Source organism: Piliocolobus tephrosceles, chromosome 10 (genome assembly GCF_002776525.5).
Source record: "Piliocolobus tephrosceles isolate RC106 chromosome 10, ASM277652v3, whole genome shotgun sequence".
In the NCBI taxonomy this organism is placed as follows: domain Eukaryota; kingdom Metazoa; phylum Chordata; class Mammalia; order Primates; family Cercopithecidae; genus Piliocolobus; species Piliocolobus tephrosceles.
Window position 1 is genome coordinate 46947811 of NC_045443.1, and position 18930 is coordinate 46966740.

An 18930-nucleotide genomic window follows, 5' to 3' on the forward strand; every position below is an offset into this window, starting at 1 on the left:
TTCAGCTTCCCGAGTAGCTGGTGGGGGACTTATAGGCGTGTGCCTTTTTCTTCCCTATATATTAAAAAAATTTTTTTTTTTTTTGAGACAGAGTCTCACTCTGTTGCCCAGGCTGGAGTGCAGTGGTGCGATCTCCGCTCGCTGCAACCTCTGCCTCCTGGGTTCACGCTGTTCTCCTGCCTCAGCCTCCTGAGTAGCTGGGACTACAGGCACCTGCCACCACGCCCAGCTAATTTTTTATATTTTTAGTAGAGACGGGGTTTTACCGCATTAGCCAGGATGGTCTTGATCTCCTGACCTCGTGATCCGCCTGCCTCGGCCTCCCAAAGTGCTGAGATTATAGGCATGAGCCACTGCACCCGGCCTAGGAATTTTCTATTTCTTAAATTATTTATTTTTATTTTTTTAGAGACAGGGTCTTGCTTTGTCGCCCAGGCTGGAGAGTGCAGTGGTGCGATCATAGCTCACTGCTGCCTTGAATTTCTGGGCTCAATGATCCTCCCTCCTCAGCCTCCTGAGTAGCTGGGACTATAGGGATGGTCCACAATGCTAAAAAAGAGCTGTCTATACTCCAGTTCTTCCTTTCCCATTTGCTCTTGACCTACTCAAAGCAGCTTTCACTTCCATCACTGTTCCTGTTAAGGTCACCAGTGACCTCTGTGCTGCTAAATCCACCCAGGAATGAAGTGGCACAATCATAGCTCCCTGCAGCCTCAACCTCCTGGGCTCAAGTGATCATCCTGCCTCAGCCTCCCAAAGCACTAGAACTAAAAGGTGCATGCCACCATGCCTGGCTCAAAAGGCAATTTTCAATCCTCTTTTTGCCTGCACATCAGCAGAAGTGACAGCTGATTATTTAATCTTTCTTGAAACATTTTCTTCACGTACATGCCAAGACCCCACATTCTCCCAGGATCACCCTGCAGCCTCCTTCACTGTTTCCTCCTCGTTTCCTCTGACCTCTAAAGAATGGAGTATGCAAGGGGTCAGGACCCAGACTTTTCCTCTTCTCACTTCTTTGGTGATCTCATCCAGTCCTCTGGTTTTAAATAACACCCACATACTGATGACTTACTAATTTATGCCTCCAGCCAGGCCTCTTTTCTAAACTCTGGACTTCTATAACCAACTGCTTACTCCACATTTTCCCTTGGATGTTATCCAACAGGCATCTCAAATTTAACATGGCCAACACTTAACTCCTGACCTTCCTTCCCTCCCCCACATCTGCTCTAGCCAGTCTTCCCCATATCAGTGAATGGCACCCTTCCATTTGCTTCAAAACCCTTAGAGTTATCCTTGACTCTTCTTTCTTCACATCAATTACGTCAGCAAATCCTGTCATCCTGACTGTCTCCGCTTGGTCCAGGTCACCAGCGTCTCTCACTGGGATTCCTGAAGAGGCCTCTTTACTGGCTCCTGCTTCTGTACCAGCCCTCTACAGTCTCTTCTCATCAGTCTCCACTGCTTCCCCATTTCACTTTGAGTGAAAGCCAAAGCAGTCCCGACACTGACGCAAAATCCCACACGATCTCTTCTACCAAATTGGCTAACAAGAAGTTTGATAATAATGATGTGGAAGAAGTGGGGAGACAGTTCAATTTGTATGTGGCTCGTGGGAGTGCAACTTATGAATATCTATTACAAAATAAAGTTAAGGCCGTGTGCGGTGGCTCATGCCTCTAATTCCAACACTTTGGGAGGCCAAGGCGAGTGAATCACTTGAGCCCAGGAGTTCAAGACCAGCCTGGGCAACATAGCAAAATCTGGCTCTACAAAAAATACAAAAGTTAACTGGGTGTGGTGGTACATGCCTAGGTCCCAGCTCCTGGGGAGGCTGAGGTGGGATGCCAATTGAACTTGGGAGGTGGAGGTTGCAGTGAGCTGAGATAGCACCACTGCATGCAAGCCTGGGTGACAGTGAGACCCTGTCTCAACAAACAACAAAAACCTAAGCATACCCTATGACTCAGCAATTCCATTTATAGAAATTTATTTATTTATTTTAGAGACAGGCTCTTACCCTGTTCCTCAGGCTGGAGTGCAGTGGTGGGATCATAGCTTGCTGTAGCCTCAAACTTCTGGGCTGAAGGGATCCTCCTGCCTCAGCCTCCCAAGTAGCTAGGACTGCAGGTGTGTGCCACCACATCTGGCTAATTTTTGTAGGTTTTGTAGAGATGGGGTCTCTGTTGCCCAGGCTGGTCTCAAACTCCTGGCCTCAAGCAGTTCTCTCTGCCTCAGACTTTCAAAGTGCTAAAATTACCAGCATGAGCTACCATACCTGGAGAATATAGGAATTTATTTTATGGAAATATACAAGTGGCCAAAGACACATATGGAATGTTCACTGCAGTGTTGTCATGACAAAACAAATAAATAAGGTATGTCTATACAATGAAGTACAACGTACAAAAGCGGAGATTCATGGGTTTTGGAAAAATCTCCAAGATACATTATTGAGTGCTAAAGAGAAGATCAGTAACTACAAGATAATCTCGTTGTCTAATAAAAGGTAAACATAAATATGCTTGTATATATGTGGATTTTAAAAACATCTGAAAAGGGCCAGGAACAGCAGCTCATGCCTATAACCCCAGCACTTTGGGAGGCCAAGACTGGCAGATCACATGAGGCCAGGAGTTTGAGACCAGCCTGGGCAACATGGTAAAACCCCTGTCTCTACTAAAAATACAAAAATTAGTTGGTTGTGGTGGTGCACATCTGTAATACCAGCTACTCAGGAGGCTGAGGTATGAGAATCACTTGAACCTGGGAGGCAGAGGTTGCATTGAGCCAAGATCCTGCCACTGTACTCCAGCATGGATGACAGAACGAGACTCTGTGTCAAAAATAAATAAATAAAAATAAATAAAAACATCTGAAAGGATAACCAGTTAATTCAGGTTGCCTGTGGAATGAAACTGAGGGCGCAGTATGAAGGGAATTTTTCCTTTTTTCTGTTTTTTATTATTTTTAATTTTTAGAGACAAGGTCTTGCTTTATTGCCTAGGCTGAAATGCAGTGGGATTCTAATAGCTCACTACAGCCTCAAATTCCTGGGTTCATGCAATCATCCCACCTCAGCTTCCCAAGTAGGTAGGACTACAGGCTCACACCACCATGCCCAGCTAATTTTTTACTCTTTATTTTTTGAGACAGGGTCTCACTCTGTTGCCCAGGCTGACTGCAGTGACATGATCATTGCTCACTGCAGCCTCCAATCACTCAGGCTTAAGCCATCCTCCCACCTCAGCCTCTTGAGTAGCTGGGATTACAGGTGTGCACTACCATGCCTGGGTAATTATTTATTTATTTATTTATTTATTTATTTTTGAAACAGAGTCTTGCTCTGTTGCCCAGGCTGGACTGCAGTGGTGCGATCTCGGCTCACTGCAACCTCCGCCTCCTGGGTTCAAGCGATTCTCTCATCTCTGCCTCCCAAGTAGCTGGGATTACAGGCCTGTGCCACTACACCTGGCTAATTTGTGTATTTTCAGTAGAGACAGGGTTTCACCATGTTGGCCAGGCTGATCTCAAATTCCTGACCTCGTGATCTGCCTACCTTGGCCTCTCAAAGTGCTAGGATTACAGATGTGAGCCACAGCCCCCGGCCTAATTTTTTATTTTTTTGTAGAGACACGGTCTCACTGTGTAGCCCAGGCTGGTCTCAAACTCCTGGGTGCAAGTGATCTTCCTCCCTTGGCTTCCCAAAGTGCTGGGATCACAGGTGTGAGCCACCATGCCCAGCCCCTTTTATTTCCCTCGTATAACATTCAATTTATTTTCCTTTTTTTTTTTTTTTTTGAGACCAATACGGAGTCTCACTCTGTTGCCCAGGCTGGAGTGCAGTGGCGTGATCTTGGCTCACTGCAACCTCTGCCTCCAGGTTCAAGTGATTCTTCAGCCTCAGTCTCTTGAGTAGCTGGGATTACAGGCACGTGCCAACATGCCTGGCTAATTTTCTTTCTTTCTTTTTTTTTTTTTTTTTTGTATTTTTAGTAGAGACGGGGTTTCACCATGTTGGTCAGGGTGGTCTCAAACTCCTGACCTCGTGATCCGCCCACCTTGGCCTCCCAAAGTGCTGGGATTACAGGTGTGAGCCACCGCACGTGGCCTAATTTCTTTTCAATTATTTATTTATTTTTATTTTTTGGGGCGGAGTCTTGCTCGGTCACCAGGCTGGAGTGCAGTGGCATGATCTCAGCTCACCGCAACCTCTGCCTCCCGGGTTCAAGTGATTCTCCTGCCTCAGCCTCCCAAGTAGCTGGGACTAGAGGTGTGTGTCACTATGCCCAGCTAATTTTTGTATTTTTAGTAGAGATGGGGTTTCACTGTGTTGGCCAGGATGGTCTTGATCTCCTGACCTCGTGATCTGCCCACCTTGGCCTCCCAAAGTGCTGGGATTACAGGTGTGAGCCACAGTGCCCAGCCTCTTTTCAATGTTTTTTTTTTTTTTTTTTGAGACGGAGTCTTACTCTGTCATCCAGGCTGGAGTGCAGTGGCGCGGTCTCGGCTCACTGTCAGCTCCGCCTCCTGGGTTCACACCATTCTCCTGCCTCAGCCTCCCGAGTAGCTGGGATTACAGGCGCCTGCCACCACGCCCAGGTAACTTTTTCTATTTTTAGTAGAGATGAGGTGTCACCATGTTAGCCAGGATGGTCTCGATCTCCTGACCTCGTGATCTGCCCGCCTCCGCCTCCCAAAGTGCTGGGATTACAGGAGGGAGCCACCACACCCGGTCTCTCTTCAATTTTTGACACATCATAATTGTATGTACTTATGGGATACCATGTGATGTTTCCATATATGGATACATTGTATAGTGATCAAATCAGGGTATTTAGGTCTGCCATCTCATTATGCATTTATCGTTTTTTTGTGGTGAGAACATTCAAAACCCTTTCTTCTATTTTGTAATAACATAACATACCTTGTTAACCATCGTCACCCTACTGTGCAATAGAACACCAGAACTTATTCCTCCTATCTAGTTTTGTACCATCGAACAACCTCTCCTCAACCTCCTCTCCTGCACTGGCTCCACAGCCTCTGGTAACCACTGATCTGCTCTATACTTCCGTAAGATTGGCTTTTTCTTTTTCTTTCTTTCTTTTTTTAAAGATTCCATGTCTCAGTGAGATCATGTGGTATTTGTCTTTGTGTCTGACTTATTTCACTTAACATAATGTTCAGGTTCATATAATGTGTTTCAAATGACAGGATATCATTCTTTTTCATTGCTGAATAGTATTCTACGGTGTAGATATACCACATTTTATCCATTCATCCATTGCTGGCATTTAGGTTGACTTCAAGTCTTGGCTATTGTGAACAGTGCCTCCATTTACCCACTGGTGGGATTGCTGGATCATATAGTAGCTCTACCTTTAATTTTTTTGAGGAACCTCCACAGTTTTCCTTAATAGAGGTACTAATTTACATTCCCACCAACAGTGTATAAGGGTTCTATTTTCTCTACATCCTCACCAACACTTGTTTTCTTTTGTCTTTTTGATAAGAGCTATTCTAACTAGAGTGAGATGGTATTTCATTGTGGTTTTGATTCGCATTTCCCTGATAATTAGTCATAACATTCAACTTCAATTCCTTTTTTAAAAACCACGAACTTACACTTTTTTTTTTAAGACGGAGTTTTGCATTTCTTGCACAGGCTGGAGTGCAATGGTGTGATCTTGGCTCACTGCAACCTCTACCTCCCAAGTTCAAGCTATTCTCCTGTCTCAGCCTCCCAAGTAGCTGGGATTACAGGCATGCGCCATCACGCCCAGCTAATTTTGTATTTTTTACTGGAGACGGGTTTTCTCCATCTTGATCAGGCTAGTCTCGAGCTCCCGACCTCAGGCGATCCACCCACCTCAGCCTCCTAAAGTGCTGGGATTACAGACATGAGCCAACGTACCTGGGGAACATACACTTCTGTAATTTCTATGCCTTTAATAATTAAAAACCTTTTAAGGGGCCAGGCACAGTGGCTCACGCCTGTAATCCCAGCACTTTGGGAGGCTGAGGAGGGTGGATCACGAGGTCATGAGATCGAGACCATTCTGGCTAAGACGGTGAAACCCTGTCTCTGCTAAAAATACAAAAAATTAGCCGGGCGTGGTGGTGGGAGCCTGTAGTCCCAGCTACTTGGGAGGCTGAGGCAGGAGAACGGCGTGAACCTGGGAGGCAGAGCTTGCAGTGAGCCGAGAATGCGCTGCTGCACTCCAGCCTGGGTGACAGAATGAGATGTTGTCTCAAAAAAAAAAAAAAAGCTAAAAAAAATTTTTTCCCAAGACCATAGAAATGCTCACTTTTATTTACTTCAAATTAATGTGGCCTTAAGTAAGTTATTTATATGCTTGAAGTAACTCACACAGGATTATAGAATGAGGGTATATATCTAGAGTTTGCTGCAGAAAATGATTGTTTCTCTTTTAAAACTTTTTTTGATAAAACAAAACAGGTTGGATGCAGTGGCTCACACTGTAATCCCAGAACTTGGAGAGGCCAGGGTGGGAGGATCTCTTGAGGCCAGGAGTTTGAGACCAGTCTGGGCAACATAGTGAGACCCCATCTCTTAAAAAAAATTTTTTTTTCTTAAAGAAAACAAAGCACACTATTTGTAGAAAATCTAGAAAAGGGTAAAGAAGAAAAAAGAAAAAAACCACTGGCTACCCAGAGAAAACCTGAGTTAACATTTTTGGGACATTTCCTGCAAAAGGCAAAGTGCCCAGTGAAATTGAACCTGAAGCTTTGTCATAATCTTTTGCTGATGCCTTGATGCCATTTTGGGGGATGGAGGAGGTGGCCTGGCAGTTTTGTCTTCCTTTGTTTGGGAAACCCAGCAGAATGGGTCTCGCACATTGGAAAGGCAAACATTCACCTGTTCTTGGAGGAAACAGTGAGTCTACCTGAGTTCTGCAGGAAGATGTTGCAAACTGAGATATGCAGTGTTCTGCCCTAGTAAGGATCAAATGGTCTTTTAGCCAAACCTTTCTTTGAAGTGCAAGAAATTGATTCCCCAGGAGTGTCTTTAAACTCAACTGCACATCCTCTTCCACAGAATTGAGATAAAATATTGGGTCTGTGTGCAGGGCACACAATTATGTGGGCCGTGGGGTGGCTCATCTGGGCCTAGGGTCCCTTAGCGGAATGCTGAGAGATTTCGGAAGTTTCCCACCATGGAACAGTTGGTAGGCAAGAGCTGCCTCCAGGCGCCAGGTGTGAATGATGCCACCTACCCTGCCCTGGTCAGTCAGCCCACATTGCCCTGGAAACCAAGGTGATGCCCTGCATTTGCAAACACCAGAGAATAGAGCCTGGCGGCAGATGGATCAGACCCTGGTGGCAAGAATGTGGATGGACCCTCTGATCTCAGCTTGAAAGAGGTGGAGTCCTGTGTCAAACCCGCTATGCCAAACTCCTTCCCCAAAAGGAAATACGAGAAATATCCTGCAGGCAAACAATTCTGTTTTAACTAGGAAATGAGGTAATCTACCAAGTTCAAGCAGAGAAGAGGGCTTGAAAAACCAAGAAATAAAAAGTGGGAAGGAGGTAGACCTCTCGAAGCCCACCTGGCAAGAAGCAGAGATTTACAGCTTGGTGATATTATGCTTAAGCCCATAAAAGCAGAAGGGATAGGACAGTGGGATAGGAACCTGGAAGCAGAAGACAGAGGTAAGAAAATGGGATACCGACTTAAAAAAAAAAAACCCAGACATCTGACTCGATCCTCTCCATCCTGTTAATTTCTTCAATGATATTAACTAAGAGAAGGAGTAGGAAGAGAATGCTGAGAAGAAAGTCTGGCTGATGGGACCAGCTCGTCTGGATTAACCTTCTAATCTTCTGTAGAGGAGGAAAACCAAGGTCTGGAGAAGAGATGCAACTCTGCTCAGAGTCTGCATGTCCCATCCCACCTGGGACACGTGGGGCCTGAATGCACGTCCACAGCCATCTCCCCCAGCTCCTTCTCCAAGGGGCTGCCCAGCCTCACGCCCTGCCCAAGTCCTGGGCCAGGAGAATCTCTCTGAGTCCAGGTACCCTTCCGGGCCTAAGCAGGCCCTACCCTCCCAACCCTCTGTTACCTCCTGCGATGGCTCTAGCCAGTTGCCCTGGTTGGGGGGCTGTGTCACAAGGGTGCCTGGGGTCCCTCAACCTGGCACCCATGCAGTATCCTCCTACCTGGCCTGCCTGAGTCCTCCCACACAACAAGCCGAGTCAGGGGCAGGGAGGGGGCCTCCACATTTTATTAGGCATACGGCAGAAGCAGAGGCAGGAAGCAGAGCAGCCGCATTTTAAACAGCAGATAAATTAACCGCAGTGCGGGGCTGGGGGCTGGGCCAGATGCTTCAATATATAAAAACAACAACAAAAAAGACAGACGAATAGACCCCAAAGGCATGGGGTAGGGGAGGGCAGCACCATCCAGACAGCAGGGAGGACCAGGACAGAGAGAGAAGGCAACTTGTCCCCCTGGCCCCCAAACTCCACAAGCACAGGGGCCTCCAGGAGGACCTTGTGAGGGCTTCGGGGCAGAGGAGCAGCCAGGTTGGGCAGAGATGGCACGGCTGGTGGGCAGGAAGCCCAGCACCACAAGATGGCTCAGCCTGAAGTAGGAGCTGGGGGGCTGCGACACAGTGGCCTTAAACCCCCAGTCCCTTCCAGGAAGAGCCTTACTCTGGGTGAGAGAAGGGACCAAGGGCGGGGTCTCTCCCTGAGCTGAGCACGGTCATCTCATCCGCAGCAGCAGTGGGTGGTAGGGTGTGCCAGGGACTCCCTTTTCACCTTCTTATCCACCTGCCTCCTTGGTCCCTTCAGGGAGGGCCCTGGTTCCAGGGGCATGAAGAGAGCAGATCCAGTCTGTGGTCCCCAAATCCAGCGGGGCCGTGGTGTGGCGCAGCCCCTCAGCCCTGACTCCCACAGGAGGACAGCGAGTCGTAGAGCGAGTCACTGAGAGACTCCGAGGTCTCCAGCCCTGGGGGGCCCCCGCTGGCCACTCTGCCTTCCTCAGCCATGTCCGAAGTGCTGGGGGTGCGGCTACCCCCAAAAGCTGGGCCCTGGGGCATAGGGGATGGGCGGCTGGACTCCTGGCTTCGCTTCCGGTCCACTGGCAGGGCCTGGGAAAGGAGGGGCAGCTCGGGAGGAAGCTCCTCTCCACCTTTCGGCCCAGCCTCAGAGGCACTGAGCTCTGAGGGGCGTCTGTGCACCCGTTGGGGAGCTGCTCCAGAGGGGGCCCCCCAAGGTGGAGTGTACTTCAGAGGAAGCAGGCTGGAGGTACAACTGAGAACAGTCCTACAAGGTTCTGGGGAGGGACAGAAACCCTTTCCCCACGAGAGGAGTGCAACGAGGGCGGCGGGAGGGCCGCTCACAGGGCATCCTGGAGTCCTCCTCCCAGAGGGTGCAGCGCTGAGACTGTGCGATATACAGGCCATACCTCACTGGAGAAACTGGTCTCCCCACATCACTCCCTCCTGCTCCCGACTCCTTTCCCTTTCCCCTGCTGCAGTTCTCACCATGGGGGTCCTGGGCAGCCCCTCCAATTGTCGGGGTGGGCACATGAAAGGATCCGAGGAGCTGCCAGCTGCCCTAGTATTGGGGAAGGTCCAGTTCTTGGCCAGCTGGACAGGAGGGGCGGGGCCTGGGTCTTCACAGGGATCTGTCCAGGAACAAAGGGAAGGTGGATGGAGCTGCCTGGCTCCCAGGGGCATCCCACCCTCCCACCTGGACACTCACCATCAGGACAGGTCTCATGGCCCCGGTGGCCCGGAGCAGCAGGTAGCAGTGCAGGGAAGGCTGGCATGCTGGGGTGCCGCCCGCTCACCAGCAGCTCCTCTATGCCTGGCACCTCCCGCTCCAGTGTGTGGGCACGGCGGGGGACTTTGGTAAGGGGTGGGGGCCGAGCTGGGGGTACCCCGGGTGGGGGATCCAGCCGCGGTGGCTTGGTCTTAGGAAGATTCTTGCTGGGGGTCCCACTGCTACCATGGTCTGGGGGTGGGAAGGTCCCAATGCCACTGTCCAAGGTTCGAGTCAAAGAGCCACAGGCTGGGGAGGGGAAGGTCCATCAAGAGTATGAGGCTGGGCTCAGCAGCCGGCCGGCCTCCACTTCCCGCCCAGCCCAGGCTCCACCCCTACTCCTCCTGGCCCAACAGACTCATTCCACAGCACCTGTCCACCATCCCCACCTGCCCTGGGCTTGGGGAAGGGGTGTAGGTGGGGCAAGTACCCTGAGGGCAGGGAAGAATTTGTTCCTGTGTAGCTCCAGTGCCCACCTGGTGCTTGGCACCAAGATGGCACAAAAAGCCTGGCACCTGCTGCGGGGACAGGAAGAAGTAAAGTAGGAAGAAGTGGGTAGAGGGGTTGGGGGCAGGCCCATCCTTAGCCCCGACCCTGCTGACCTGTGAAGTGTGAGGTGGGCACTGGCTCGGCCAGGCTGTCCTCCGAGGGCATCTCTTCCCGACTCCCTGGCTCACCGCTCGGCTGTGTGGGGTACAGGAGACCTCACAGTCCACTCCTCCCCACTCCACACCCCTCCCCATGCCTCTAGGGGGTGGGAATGTGGCTGTAAATGTATGGGAGTGGGAGGATTAGGGCCCCGGAGTATGGATCTGAGAGCCTCTGCAGACTGGGAAGCCCCTCTCCCCTCTCCAGTCTCCCCTTAGAGGCTGTGAGCGCATCTGGCACTCACGGTCTTGGGGAAGGGGAACCCTCTAGGGGGTAAGAGACCTGGCAGGGCCAGAGAGCCAGGCCCTCTATCCAGTCCCTGTCCCAACAACTTACCTTTCCAGGAGGTTTTCCGCAGCCCTGAAGAGGGCCCACCAGGCCATTCCGGGGTCCACAGGCTGGCCAAGGGCTCTTGGGGTCAGAAGACACTGGCTGGAAATCCCCATACTCAGGCTTGGGCTCCCGCCAGCTCTTGGGTGGCAGCTCCTTGCCATCCACCCTATGGGCAATAGCGCAGATGTAGGTGAGGGCAGCCTGGCCTACCCAGACATTCCAGCCTTGCACCCGCCAATGGTGCTGGGTTTAGGGAGGCACTTCCCGCCACCCACCCCTGGGGAAGGAGACATGTTGCTAGTGATTGCTCCCACCAACCCTTCTTGACACTGGCAACAGGAGAGGACCCTAGGGAACCCAAGAGGAACAGAGGGCAGGGGAGAAGATGGGGGAACTCCCCCAAAGTCATCCAGAGTCAAGCCTAGAGACTGCTTGATGGTGATTCCAGGTAGACTAGCAGACCCGGTCACATCCTGGTGCATGAACAACACACTCCACCTGCTCTAGCTGAACTTCTGAGCACACCTGCGGTCCAAACCACACCCCCTACCTGGGGCCCCATTCCTGCAGACTTTCTGCCTCATCTGGCCCAGACAGAGCAACTCCAAGATGGGTGGGTCCCTTCTTTAAACCGCAGCTCCTGTTGTGGCAGGTGTCAAAGGGCAAGATGGGAAAAGGACTCCCCTTGTCCCTTTCCTGAAGGACAAGACCTTTATCAGCCCATAGGTAGGCTCTAGCCTTCACTTTATCACATGCAGGCTGCCTCATCTGGTATGGAGACCATCCAGGAAGATGCCGACTGTTAACTCTTCTCAAATGGGAAGCCAGAAACGAGGCCAAGCCCCTGATCTTTCCTCCAGGCCAAGTCACTGACCCCCCAGCTGCTTTGGTGGCCTTCTATCCCTTTTGAACTCTGGAAAGCCCCAGCTCCCAGGAAAGGAAGGCCTAGTTCCAGACCCAGGTGTGCCCACAAAGGGAAAAGTGCCCTATGCCCAAGCACCTGTTGACTGATCCCAGGCCCTCACCTGTTTAGCAGCTGCTGCATGAAGGTGTCTGCACCTTGGTACATGCCAGCCAGTTGGCCCTGCACCTGCCCCAACCCTGTGCTAGGCCCTGGGGCTGGGCCACCAGGCCGTGGCCGGGCCCTGCTGCTTAGGTAGGCCTTCTCCTCTTCTAGTGCCCGACGCAGGTCTTCTGCCTTGGCCATCAGCTTGGAGATGTTGAGGCTCTCGGCCTCCAGCTTCCGGGATTCCATCTTGACTTCCCTCCTGAGCGGGGAGCCCCCGCCAGCCCCTTCCTTGCTCTTGGTGGCCTCCGTGCGGCGGTTCAGCGCTGGCAGCTTGCTCTTCTTAAGGCCAAACCAGCTGGCGATGCTGCTGGTGTTGCGGTGCTTGACCTCGGCACCAGGGGCTCGCTCCTGGCCCTGGAGCCGCAGCACATTCTCCTCGATGCCCTTCATCACCTTCTCCTCGATGGCTGAGTGTGGGGCCAGCCCCTCAGGGCCCTGGCTTGGGTCAGTGGGGCCAGGCACTAGGGGTGTGGGCTGGGCCGTGGTACTACCACAGTCTGCCCAGGGAGGGCCCTTCCCTTTGTCAGGTTTGGGGGACTCCTTGGTGACTGGGGGAGCCCCAGGTCGAGGCACCACCTTGGTGGGTGACTTGGAAGGGAGCTTGGTGGGGCTGCTGTGAGGGCTTTTATTGGGCTTGCCCAGGCTTGGGGCTGAGGTTGGCATTTTGGCAGGGGTACGGGGTACCTGGGGGCACAGGGCCCCTGCCAGCCGGCTCTTGGCCAGCTCCACTTTGGTGAGGCAGCTCCTTGGTGAGACAGGCTCCAGGTCCACCCTGGCCCCCATGGAGTGAGAGGAGTAGACTCGGGCCCCGGGATCCCCCAGGAGTCCGGGTTCCTGCTGCTTCAGGCTGTTCGTGCCCAAGGCCACTGCCCCCCGTATCCCTCCCTTAGCTTCTAGCTGCTCGGGTGGCCTGTGGATGGGAGGCACCATGTCTCCAGCACTCTCCCCTGACTTCCCTGGTCCCCGGGTCTTTTCGGTGCCAGGCCTGGCTGGCACCCCATTCTTCTCTGGGCCCAGGGCCCCCTCAGGGCCTGTCTTCAGCTTCCCCAGGGCCGCCAGTCTGTCCCGCAGAGGTGTGCTGCCAGGATCCCCAGGTCGCCGCCCTGACCCCTGGCTGGGCTTCTTGGATGAGTTGCCTGCGGTCCTGCGGCCAGGATGGGGAGACTCCGAGCCTGCCTTGTCCAAACTCTTCTCCTGGGGGCTCCCATAGGGGTACGATTCTGGGAGGCAAGGGCTGGGGGGGACTCCAGGGCTTCTGAGGACCTCAGGGGCCTGTGGTACCTCCAGAGTTAGCTGTGGGTAGGTGGGCACCTGCAGTGGGGATGGAGGTGGCTCCGGGGAAGGCCCCCTAAAGGTGCTCCTAGAAAGGTCCAGGATGTTCTCATAGCAGGGAGACACCGCTGGGCCAGGGGACAGCGTGGTGGACAAGGCTGACTGCGGGGGTCTGAGCTGTGCGGAGTCTGGGGTTGTGTAGCAGGGTGAAGGGCTGGTGGGCAGGCCTTGTGCCCCCTCTGGGGACAGCTCTCCTCCACCCAGACCCCTCCGGGCCAACAGTGGGGAGGGGCTGCCATCTGAGCCACTGTTCCGACAGGGGATTCGCGAGTTCCGGGGGAGCTGGGGACTGAGCTGTGGGCCTCCTGGGCTGGGGCTCTTCTCCGAGGCTGGAGGCAGCTTTAGAAACTTGAGACCCCTAGCTGGAGAGGGCAGAAGTGGTCCCTGGGCTTCCCCAGGAGAAGGGGGACCAATTTGGAGCTTGCTTTTCACCTGAGATGAGGAATGAGGGTGGCCAGGCCGAGAGCCTAGTGGGGCATCCCCAGCACCCATGAACATGCTAAGGAAGGGGAGGGGCCCCTGGCCCTCTGAGGTAGCACCAAAGCCTGGCCTGTGGGCCTCTGGGGTACCCCCACCCCAAGCTGACTTGAGGAGGCCTTTGGACTTGGACAGCTGTGGGGGCCCCTGGTCTGGGGAGGATGGCTGCCCAGGACCTGGGTGGTCCCCATTGAGCGGGCCTGCAGCCCCGGCCAGGAAGGCCTGTAGGTAAGACTCTGTGTCCTCAAGGAGCTGGCCCAGGTTCAACTGTCTGCGGGCCAGGGCACCGAGCAGGGTGTCAGGGCTGGGTGCCTCATTGGGGTCACCTGCCTCATCAGAAGAGGAGGAGGAGCTGCTGCCTGGGGCACAGTTTGGGCCAGAGCTAGTGCCCTGGGTCTGAGGAGGTCCCCTGCTAGGACCCCAGGGCTGCCCAGTACCCTCTGCCCCTCCCGGGCCCCCCAAGAGGCGCTCCCAGTGCAGCAGGCCTCCCAGGTTGCCAGGGCCTAGCAGCAGGCAGGGCGCCCAGGGCGAGGGTTCAGGCTGAGGCGGGCCACACAGCTCGCCGTTGATGGGCTCTGGGGAGCCAGGCCCCTGGCCTGGAGGCCGCCAGGGGGCGGCAGGTGAGCAGAGAAGCAAGGGGTCAGTCTCTTCCAGGGCTCTCAGCACCTCCAGAATCTGGGCCTTCTTCCGAAGGAACGGGGATAGGGCATCCAGCGCTGGGGGTGGGGCGGCTGGGGGGCCTGGGCCTCCTGGCCTCAGCTGCTGCTCCCAACATACCTTAGGGGAGAGATGACGGCATGAGGAGGAGACCACACACAGCCGGGATCCAGTTCCAGGCCCAGGCCCTGGGCTGGCATAACAGGGAATGCCAGGAACAGAGCTGGCCTGGTTGTGTCTGTGTCCCCAAAAGGAATTCACAGCAACTGGGATATGATGGTTCCGCTTCCTCAAGGGTTGCTGAGCCCTGGTTACCCCAGTTCTTCTTCCTGGCACACTTGGGGTTGGGTAGGCATCCTACATTCTTTTCTTGGTTGTCCCAGCTCCTACTCCCCACAGCCGTTTGAATCAGCAGGGCTGACCACCTACAACTCTGACCTCTGTATGTCCCAGGGGAGGCAGGCCTGTCCATTTCTCAGGCCCAGAAAGAACACAGACTCCAGAAGGGAGTGTGATATGGCCAAGTCCTAAGTCAGTCACTATAGGCAAACCGAGCCCTCCTCAGGGAACACAGCTGACCCCGCTGACCTTATCCCCAGCAGAAAGGGGCTGGGGGTGACGCCATGCAAAGCCTTCCCTGCTGTCTCCTAGCCCTTTCTTGGGTGTAGCATAGTGTGGTATAGTGGGCAACCCATAGGCTCTGCAGTCAGCTGGTGTAGGCTCAAGTTCCAGTTCTACCTATCGATAGGGGCTTCAAGTTATTTGAGCGCTAAGCTGCTTCATTGTGTCATCTGTAAAATGGGATAATTATTATGTTAACCTCATTAAAGAAGACAAATGAGATCCAGGGTGTTCTACACAGTGCCTGGCATGCAATAAGAGTTCAGTAAGTGTTAACCATGCCTCTTAATGCATTACTAATGCATTTGTTCACAAGGCCAGTGGCTAGGGTTAGGGATCTGCTTTTCTTGGCATTGGGCTGATAGCAGGGGGCTCACACTTCCAGCCTGGACAAACGTTTGAACACTGGGAAACAGCCCTTCCCCGGGGATTTGCTAGGAAACATCAGTAGAGTACTGACTGATGAGCCTCTAGCCAGTGGGACCACGGACCACGGACCACAGTACCTAGCCCTCCTACCTCTCTCTGCCCAGCACAGTGCCCCAGAGGCAGCGGGGTGGCCGGTCCCTCAGTGGAGCTGAGGGAGGGGGAGGCTGGTGGCTCTGATGGCGGCTGGAGTGGAGTGAGTGGGATCTGCAGAGGGAGAGGCAGAGTTAGCACAGTAGCTGTCTGGCCCCAGCTCCCTACTCCCTCGCAAAGCCAGGCCTTCCCCTCTGAGTCCGCTCCTTCATGGAGGACTCCCAGACTCAGCCCCAAATGCAGCTCTTCCTGCTGCCCTACCCACTGGTAAGAGAAGCCTCAGGAGACCACAGAACAGGCAGATCTGGGGTCTCAGAGTGAGACTGGTCAGAGGGCTTTGGAGAAACATGAATGTCCTGGGCCCATAGGGCCACGGCAGGTCTAACTCAGGGTCCCTTTCTCAGCTCTAGGCCTGCTTTACTTTTCTGTGGGGCTTCCTCTCCTCTCACAAATAGAGTTACCGCAAAGGTCTCTTCCTGTTCTGACCACCTGGGATCTGAGGATTATAGGAACAGCTGAGATAAATGGTCTTTGATGATCTTAGAAAAGAGATGGCAGGGAGTTATAATATTTCTGTCTTCCCTACCTGGTCTCATGTGGAACATCTACTCTGAGGACTGAAAAGGCAGGATTTAATCATGGGCACTTCTCTCTCAGTCCCTGAGAATGCAATTTCCTTCTCCTGGGCATCTTGTGGCTAGATATAAGTCAGCTTTAACTCCTCCCTCTCCCTCATTCTTCACAGCCTTTAAACCCTGTCTCTGCAGCACCCCTCAGGCCCCCCTGCCCCACAACCTATGGCCAGCTGCAGCAGCGCCTCCAGCCCAGTTCTTCCTGACTCTGGCCTGCACTGTTCAGCATCTCAATCAGTCTCCTTGACCTGGTTTGGTGGTCTTTTAATCTCCTGTGCACAAGACAACCTAAAGCATCTTTTTTTTTTTTTTTCTTTAAACTCTAACAATGAGATGAGTTTTGTTTTGTTTTTTGAGACAGGGTTTTGCTTCTGTCACTCAGGCTGGAATGCAGTGGCATGACTGTAGCTCACTGCAGCCTAGATCCCCTGGCTCAAGCAATCCTCCTGCCTCAGCCTCCTGCATAGCTAGGACTACAGGCACGTGTCACCATGCCTGGCTAATTAAAAAAAAAAATTTTTTTTTTTTTTTTTGTACAGATGGTGTCTTGCTACATTGCCTAGGCTGGCCTTGAACTCCTAGGCCCAAGTCATTCTCCCGCTTCAGCCTCCCAAAATGTTGGGATTATAGGCATGAGCTACCTACCTTGCTTGGCCTAATTTTCTTTTCTAAAGCATTTTTGTACTCAAAAGCCTCCTATGCCTGCCCACTGCCCATGGAAACAAGTGTGAACTCCTCTGCAGGCATTCCGGGCCTGGCTGGCCAGCTCTTCCCATGCCACCGTCTCCACCTTGCTCTCTCCCTCACCGTCCCTTCACACGTCCTTTGCTCCAGCCAAGCTGCAGTTTGCTGCCCTCTGCGCTTCTCTGCCCTGGGATCTTTGCTCATACTATTCTTTCCACAGGGAATCCCTCCTCCCCAGTCCCCATTCCACTCTTAAAATCTCCCATCCGGCCAGACATTAACGGCTCACGCCTGTAATCCCAACACTTTGGAAGGCCGAGGGAGGTGGGTCACCTGAGGTCAGGAGTTCGAGACCAGCCTGACCAACATGGAGAAACCCCATATCTACTAAAAATACAAAATTAGCTGGATGTGGTGGCACATGCTTATAATCCCAGCTACTCAGGAGGCTGAGGCAGGAGAATTGCTTGAACCTGGGAGGCGGAGGTTGAGATGAGCCGAGATTGTGCCATTGCACTCCAGCCTGGGCAACAAGAATGAAACTCTGTCTCAAAAAAAATCTCCCATCCATCCATTAAGGCCCAGTTTCAATGTCATTTCCATCCTTCTCTGATGGCCTCCCCTCACTGTCCCCTGGGTTCTTTGACAGCACTGTCACACTCTGCCTTGTGGCATGGCGTCTATACCTCCCTGAGCTCCCAACCAGGCTCCTGGGGTCCTGTTGGCCTGCAGAGGCCTCGGCCTTTAGACAGGGCTTCGTGATGCAGTCCAATTGCATATGTGTCGTCAAAGGCACTGCTCACGGTAAGAGCTTCATTGGCATTTGTGCGAAGGAGCTTCCACCCTAGCAAAGCACAAGCTGGGAATCACATTAGAAACAGCTGCCACTGACTATCTACTGTGGGCCAAGCGCAACATATCATCTCATTGAATCTTCACATCAACTGCAATATGGGTATTTTTATCCCCATCCGTAAAGAAAAAGCTCTAGTCTGTAAAGCTTAGTAACCTGCCCCAGGTCACACAGCTAAGAAGGAACTAAGTTAGGGATCCAACCCATGTTTATCCAAGGCCAAGCTTCGTGCCCTTTCTATTATGTCATGTGACCTCGGGGGAAAATAAATCTATTGGCCCAAACCCCATGAGGTTCCAGAATTCATTTAGGTAAAAAGTAAATGATTTAAGGACACTCAACCCCTCTGTTATCAGCAGTCATTGAGAAGAGTGTGCTGGGGTGGGCTGATTTGGTGTGGTTGGGCCTCCGGGGATTCCAGGGTGAACCCTGCCACAGGGACAGATCTAGGGCAAGGAGAACTGCAGAGTCACTGCTGTGGACTCTGACCCAGCTCTGTGCCAACCTGGCGAGACGGGGGCTCCTGAGTGGCCATGGTGACAAGGGGCCTCCTCTGCAAGGGCCAGGCTTCCAGTGAGTGGAGAGGCTGCCTGCTCAGGGACTGGGGGCCAAGAGCTGCCTACTTTGCATCAGACAGACACAAACACGTCCAAGCCCCTCCCCAATACACACACACACGTACACAGAAAAGTGCTTCTCTTCTTGTCAAAGTGAGGGGAAGGGGCTGGCTAACTTCAGAAACAATCTGCTGCTCACCTCAGGCATCTGGAGCTGCTCCTGATCCTCCCACCCCCATGCCTCACCCCATCCTTGGGGGTTCCTCACACAGTAACCTCAAGCAACACCTTAACTCAGCCCAGGAGTCACTCTCAATAGCCTCCTGCTTCTCCTGGGGAAGGCAGGTGTCAGGGCTCCCAGCAGAGGTTGTGAACAGTCACCAGAACCAAAATGTCCTTCCTGACCTCTCCGTGACACCACACCCTAGGCTGCCTTACACCCAGCCCTACCCCTGCACCTGGCCAAGAAGAGGCTGTGTCAGTGGCCAAAAAGGCCTCTTGGACGCTTGAAATAATTGCATCTGCAGACTCCACCCATGTCCCCACACGAGGCAGGAGCAAGTGCAAAGCTCTGTCAACAAGAAGGGACACCCTCCTGCTGATGGGGAGCACTGGGAGGAGGGAACAGCCAAATCCAGGGAACTTGGGCAGTTTCCATACCCCCAGAATGGAAGGGGGACAGCTGATGGCCTGCTTCCCTAGGTGCATGTGAGAAGAGAGTGATGGGGCCGATGCAGCTGAGGAGGCAGT

The 18930-nt window shown here is 53.1% G+C and overlaps 1 protein-coding gene across 4 annotated transcripts in view; it reads right to left on the minus strand.

Annotated features, from left to right (window-relative positions):
* Nucleotides 1–8230: 8230 nt before the first annotated feature.
* NCKAP5L (NCK associated protein 5 like) overlaps nucleotides 8231–18930 on the minus strand; it is a 39464-nt gene continuing 28764 nt past the window's right edge. For all 4 annotated transcript variants that reach the window (XM_023211184.2, XM_023211183.2, XM_023211187.3 and 1 more), the window contains exons 7-13: nucleotides 15455–15568; nucleotides 11805–14434; nucleotides 10783–10945; nucleotides 10401–10482; nucleotides 9739–10047; nucleotides 9519–9661; nucleotides 8231–9122 (exon numbers count right to left, since the gene is read on the minus strand). In XM_023211184.2, coding sequence (XP_023066952.2) covers nucleotides 8910–9122; nucleotides 9519–9661; nucleotides 9739–10047; nucleotides 10401–10482; nucleotides 10783–10945; nucleotides 11805–14434; nucleotides 15455–15568 — 3654 coding nt within the window. In that variant the 3' untranslated portion in view covers nucleotides 8231–8909. The remainder of the gene's footprint in view (nucleotides 9123–9518; nucleotides 9662–9738; nucleotides 10048–10400; nucleotides 10483–10782; nucleotides 10946–11804; nucleotides 14435–15454; nucleotides 15569–18930) is intronic.